The sequence below is a fragment of the Bactrocera latifrons genome, unplaced genomic scaffold (genome assembly GCF_001853355.1).
Source record: "Bactrocera latifrons isolate USDA-ARS-PBARC rearing strain unplaced genomic scaffold, ASM185335v1 scaffold_62, whole genome shotgun sequence".
Taxonomy (NCBI): domain Eukaryota; kingdom Metazoa; phylum Arthropoda; class Insecta; order Diptera; family Tephritidae; genus Bactrocera; species Bactrocera latifrons.
Window position 1 is genome coordinate 207,215 of NW_017537290.1, and position 6,814 is coordinate 214,028.

The 6,814-nt window shown below is 37.8% G+C and overlaps 1 protein-coding gene across 2 annotated transcripts; it reads right to left on the minus strand.

The window, feature by feature from the left end:
- Positions 1-2,083: 2,083 nt before the first annotated feature.
- On the minus strand, positions 2,084-6,532 carry LOC108975157 (protein dimmed). Of its 2 annotated transcripts, none has more exons than XM_018943473.1 (5): positions 6,330-6,532; positions 4,364-4,542; positions 4,051-4,300; positions 3,504-3,715; positions 2,084-2,365 (listed from the first exon to the last, which is right to left on the minus strand). In XM_018943473.1, exons 1-5 carry the CDS (start codon positions 6,374-6,376, stop codon positions 2,241-2,243), a joined length of 813 nt encoding a protein of 270 aa, XP_018799018.1. In that variant the 5' UTR covers positions 6,377-6,532; the 3' UTR covers positions 2,084-2,240. The 2 variants fall into 2 exon arrangements, with proteins under 2 accessions (XP_018799018.1, XP_018799017.1); XM_018943472.1 differs by having other exon boundaries at positions 4,036-4,300.
- Between the last annotated feature and the right edge of the window lie 282 nt (positions 6,533-6,814).

Consider the following 6,814-nt stretch of genomic DNA (forward strand, 5'->3'; position numbering starts at 1 on the left):
TTTGTTACTTATTTAATAATGTAATTTTCGCAAACAAATTATGCTTAGATATTTTTAAAATTTTTTGATTTTATAAAATCAAAATGTATACAAATTTTAAAAAATATTTGATAAAAGAAAGGATTTTCATTGTACGCTCGTATTCACTATAGTACAGTACAAGTAGTAACATTTGTCATAAGAAAGCCAAATTTATGTTAGATCAAAGAGCAAAGTTCGAGCAAAAACAACAAGCGATCAAAATTATATTAAAAAACAACAATAAAAATAAKAGCAATAAATGTGTAAATGTGTGTTTAAAAAATTAGTGTGTTTAGCAGCGCTTCCTTACACATACACTGAAAGATAATACATGCAATAGTTTTGATAGAACATTTTACACACAGAAGACGCATACATACTCAATTATCAACGAACAAATCCAAACGAAAACAGGTTTTAATACACACACTTACACAATTGTTTTGTTAAATACATATATGAATACTATACATACAAGTTGAAGTGAATAAAATACACTAATATTTGGAAGAAGTAAAAAAACAAATTTTTAGTTATTTTTTAAAACACAGAAATGCTTGGACAAAATCAAGAAACCGGTTATTTAAATTATTTTTATTGTAATTTATTTAATCTTGAGAATTGCCTGATGCTTGAAAGAACATTTTTGAAATCGCAAATTTCAGAAATGTTTCTTTTCCAACTAAAAAAAAATCAATTAAAAATCACAGAGGTTTCTTCGTTTGTTTAAGCAAATAAATTTTGTTCGAAGAAAAAAAAAGATGATCGTTTTCAAGGTTTCTTACTTAATGAGAAGTTAAAGACCTCTTAAATAATTCATTCGTTGAGTCCAATTTGGGAATCCCTCTCATTTTGTCTGCATATRCGCCTCGTTTCCCTCTTCAACTTTTCATTTTCTTTTGCTGGATTCTAGTACTACAGATAACCATATTTCGGGCCCAGCGAAGTCGATCAGCCTCAAACAATTTGGAGATGTTTGACCGTTGAGGCTGAATATACCGACCGTAGTGCCAAAGATACCTTCTTTGCCCATCCTGGCGTTAAAGTCACCAAGCACGATTTTGACATCGTGGCGAGGGCAGCTCTCATAAGTGCTCTCCAAGGCTCATAAAATTCATGTTTGGTCACATCGTCCTTCTCTTCCTTTTGGGGCGTGGGCGATATGTTAAAGAGCATCGCTTTGATGCGGCGGCGGAGTCTCTCTTCCACCACGAAAATCTCTTCACACACACCAAATTTGCACTCTTTTATATGGCTGTAGTAAATGCCACAAGGACCCACTCGCCTCAGTCCTTTCACCATCTATCGCATTTATTGGACGGCGGTGATGTCAGCCTTTACTCTGAAGAGGATACCCAACTGGGCAGCGGCACCTTCCCAATTAAAGGAATGAACCGAACATTCCAGGTGTATACCCTTAAATCATAATCCGTAACATGTTTGCAGAGAATGTCATCAAATGGGGGGATCACTTATCCGACGCTGACACATCTGAATCTGAATTTGATTTTCGTTTGCGTTTCACTACATCTAGGCCATCATATCGGTGCGGCGTAGCTTGGGGCCCGCTGACCGATTACCTTGTATGTTGACAACAACACTTCTATGCCTGTTCTCCAGGAACTGCCTGTTAGCGACTTGAAGATTTTGTTGCAGCTCTGTACTTCGGCAGTTTTCGTAGTTCTATAAAGAGTGAAGGTGCACAGGATTATTGATAGTCGGAATTTGAACACTGTAATGTTAACAGCCAGTCTGCATTCCATCGTCCAATTCGTAGTTAGCACAATTGCCCAGACAGCTTGTGCTATGYTAGCTGAAGTGACCCAGTTGATGTAATCTTCTGTGTTATACCTAGACTTTCCGAACTCTCTAGGTTTATATTTTAAATTGTTCCAAATATGATACCACAATTTTCGACGAACTCCAAAAACATTTTATACGATCGAAAACTCCCAGGTCTATTCAAACTCTATATCAAACAAACTAGTTAATCACGGTAGAACTGCTATCATAAATAGTTTACTCAGTTCAAGTATTTTTTATTTGCTTTGGCACGTGAATAAATACTTTTTACAAATAATACTAAATAGTTATATTTTTGCTTAATTTAAGCTTAAATTAATTCAGAAAAAGGAAGACAGTTGCACTAAATTAGTATCACAACAAAATTAAAAGATATGCCTCAAGACTCCTAGAAACTAGTGTTCGAAGTCGTATATTTATGGRCCACAATGTGCACCGCACATTGGCTCCGAGGATAATGCCAGTGTGGTAAGTAGAGTTCGGCGGCCTGGATGTACGCCCAGATTTTCCCAGTTGATCCAAGAAAGCCGTGCTGTCAGATCTGTGAARAGAAATGTGTACATTGAGAACAGAGCGAATGTAATACTGGTTACAAATATTATATACTCTTTAAATGCTTAATGTATAGATATAACACTAAATAAGCTTACGGTCGGTAATAAATGCAATACCCAAAGCAGGAGGCTTGAAATTGACCCGAATTTTATCTGGCCAAAAGGCGATCATAACCAAATAATTAGCTGCTTCTATATACGCTGAGTTATGAGGTACCTACATGAAGGTCATATAAAAGAACGCTCACTGATGGCTCTGCCTTGAGTTTTTAAAACTATGAACTAATAAATCCAACTGTCAGGAGCGCAACATGCTTATTGTAAAAGCAAGTCAGTGGATACTGCTCTGTATTCTCTCGTGTATGGCTTGAGGAAGCTATTATGGTTAAGAATCTGGCTGTTGGGATATTTCAATAACGTCCAGTCGGAAGTGGTCTCACCATCAGTCCAACTAAAACCGAAATGGTTTTTATTTACTTGAAGATATAAGATCTCAGTGACACCGCTGCCGCATATGAAAGACATCCGTTTGCAACCGGCAGATACAGTGAGATATCTTGTGTTCACCCTGGATAGGAAGCTTACATGAAAGTCGAATATTGAAAAGAGAACAAATAAGGCATCGATTGCCTTATACCGCTGAAGAAGAGCGGGGTCTCTCACCGAAAGTGGTCCTCTGGCCCTATGACACCATACTAAAGCCGTCGGAAGGTGTATGACTGCGAAAGTTGCAATCAGACCCATAGAATCTTTAACTTCATACCGCATCAGTTGGAACATGGAGTCGTCATACCAAACACTGACGGCTCCTTCTATACTCATATACCGACGAGAGAGTTGTGGGTAGGAGCTCTCTATGAACTCCAGCCTCAGACGTCCTGACTTTAATTTGTTATTTTAGTTTTACTTAACCGGAGAGTGTTTGGCTCCTTAAGTATATCTCCAATAGAGCTCTGAACCCGTGAAGCAGCTTTAGAGCTATAGAAGATTTAACGATAAAAATTAAAAATGTAGTTTCACGAAGCCTGTCATAGCACTATAACAGAAACTTATAGACCGAAGCCCAAACTCTCTTCTGTGAAAAAAAAAAAAAAATCTCATAAAATAATAACTTTTAAAACTCACCACTTGTGTTCCAGTTGGCACGATCTGCCTTAATCTCGCCACGCAAACATTTCTCTACATAGGTGAGTGGATCGTAGTCGGTCTGAAGTACCTCACGCAGCAATGAAATATAGGCGATGGCCAAGCGTAGAGTATCGATTTTGCTTAAACGCTTCTCGTAGGGAAAGGTGGGAACATGAACACGCAGCTCGTCGAAGGCTGAATTAATGCTACTGCAGAAGTCAAGCAACGAATGGAATGGAGAGCAGCCACAAAAGCGATATTTCGARGATGAAATCAGAAGAAGAAGGTTTGAAATTTAGTAAAAGGTGAGAAAAAGCGGTCATATAGAAATAACACTAAATAGTTCAACCAAAACCTAATGTGTGCAAAAAAGTATATATTTTTTTGGAGGTTAATCTACTAATGCGTGCTGTAGGTATGTTATGTAAATGTAAAATGTAATGTAAATGTAAATGTAAGTGTATCTGCACTACTGTCTAACTTGATTGAATTTTTGGGGKAAAAAAAGAAAATAGACCATTTAGTGTACCCAGTTGGTGCCGACCTCTGGATGCGTTTCCTCTCGCGCACGTTCGCCTGTTGCCGCTGCAGCTTGTAAGGAGTCGAGCCCGCTGCAGCAGCCGCGGCAGCCGCTGCATTCACMGWSCCGGYATTGCCATAMCCCACACTGCTGCTGSTCGCATTCGGACTATTGCAGTGCATGGATGAACTACCACCRCCGCCACCAGCGCCACAGCCCGTGGATGAGCTCGCCGTGACCAGCGACATGCCTGTTGAAGAATCCAGTAGGTTCTCTATAAATGGAATGTACATCGAATGACAAAAAGTCACATGTAATATTAGTCAATCAATCGTACCCGTATGTTGTAAGTATTGTTGTTGCATTTGACGCAGACTACTCGTGCTCATACGCAGGTTACTGCCACCACCGCCAAGGCCACCCGCTGCGGCGGTTACGTGATGCGCTGCGCCTGCATARACGCACGACGGCAAATCGTTGATCATGTCATCGTCGAAATTATGAAACGACAGGTGGCTGTAATGGGCGTTGAAGAGAGCGTTAAGATGTGTAGTTGATTATGTTAAATATATATACGACGATATGTTATAACGAATATTTCCTAATAAAGCGGCCTAAATAAAAATGATATTATATCATTTATTGCGGTTGAATATCTTCCAAATATTTGTAGCCCTAAAAATTTAGTCTACGATTACCAAGGTATTGGAAAAAAGTGCAAAATCATAAGTCAATTTTGTAATCGTCAAATATCAGAGATATTTTCAACAGGTTTACAGAGATGATAATAAATMATAGAAACCATAAACAGAACAAGCAACTAATTTAAAGTAACAAGCGATTTCAATCAATCAATAAATCCAAAATATAACCTAGGAGGTATGTCACTGGTTTTTAGGTCAATAACGTTTTGTCTTCTTTAATCCAAGACAAGACACTTAAACATCGTGAAATATTCCAGMWATCYCATACGAAATGAGAACATTGAATTCGTAGGTACGAAATCACAAAGATCTATTCTGAATACGATCTGTGCGATTTTAAGGGTAGCTCATGACCCCTACAATATTACTAAGTTTTCTTCTGCCTAGAAGTAGAAGGTTATTGGTCTCTTCATCATCAACACTAGTCCAAAGTAACTTTGTGGCATGCTCCGTGTTGATAGCGTTTCAAAACCTTCGACATGAAATATTGCATTATATTCATCTCGTTTGAAGCTTTCTCGTTTGAAGTATGGATTACTACAGAAGAAGCCCACTTCTATTCCTATTTCACCCTCGGTGAATATGTACATCTCGTCGTAGGTACAGTCGATCACAGAACCATTATACAATTCTTCTCTATTGAGAAAATAGAACTTTGTGTAATTCCTCATGGCTCTCCTTTCCCGGTCACATTGGCAATGTAGCCTGAGTTGATGAACAATGTCGTGTATGATAACAGTCTACCTGTTTTAAAGAGTTCGAATAGCAAATGATCGTCCGGAGAACAACAAAGTGGCGGGGGCAGATAGATTTCTGGCCAACTTTTCAAATACGGCGGCGAAGAAATGATAAGAAGCTTCTTTGTGGAATAGAGTCTGACGAAAGCATGCCAAACKATTGGAATTTAWGTGTGRTCTRCCCAATCTAGAAAAAGGGAGMCCCCACAAACTGCGCCAACTACCGTGAAATAAGTCTCTTCAGCATCGCATATAAGGTTCTATCGAGCTTTATCAGTGAATAATCAAGAACTGACAGGATATTCACCAWGCGCCTAGTCTGAAAAAAGACCCGTGAATTCGTCTATTTCAAAGCTTCTTTTGACATCACAAACAATTCCGTCAGAATCTGTAAGGACCTCTCCGAGCCATTTCGATACCAGACGAGGCAACTCCCTATCGTGCGACTTCTTCAATTTACTGCTGGAGAGAATAATTCGAGTTGTAGATTTGTATCGAGAAAGCACAATTCCTGCTGTTACTAACTTGGCGCGGTTATAGCCGGTAGCGGTGCCTATGCCAGTGAAGAAGAAGAATAGGATCATAGCATTTCTTGTTATTTGTTTGGATAACTTTTGGATATATTCTGCTTACACTATAAATATTAWTATGAAGATTTGCAATTTATGATTTTATTGTGATTATTCAATAATCCCGATAGAGCAATTACTTGACTTCGACCGAACAAAAATTTTATTTAGTTTTTTTTATATAAATATTTAGTTGTTCTTGTCCTTGATCATTTAAATATTTTTTCCCACAATAACCTTCACAAACTATATATTAAAATATTTTTTTACAAAGAACTTATGCAAATATTAACCTTATTGGCGGCGAGGATGAAGAATCGGGTAATTGATTTCGTGACATTTTTTTAACTTTTATTGCTTAATTGTTATTAATTTCAATTTGTTTATAACAAATTATTATTTTTGCTTATAATAAATTTATATTCTTAGCTTTGCACATAAACTTTAAATCACAAACAAATTTCTCTAATCAAATTAAGTTCTTGTCAGCACAGCAGCACACCGTACAACCGCACTTCAATGAAAATTTTCACAATTAATTCGTATCCTGCCAGCACATATCCTTTTATACACCAATTGGTCCAACTGAAGTGCGGCAAYTTGACATTGTGGAATTCCAAGCATCGAAATCAAATACAAATYTCAGCATTTGAAAGCACTCATCTCTTTAAAGGGATAGTGACAGAGCAACCCTTAACTGTAAATGCCAGGATGTAGGTATTGCAWATTCTTTTCACACAAAAAAGAGGCGGAGCTAAAGCTGGATACTGGGTGCTCT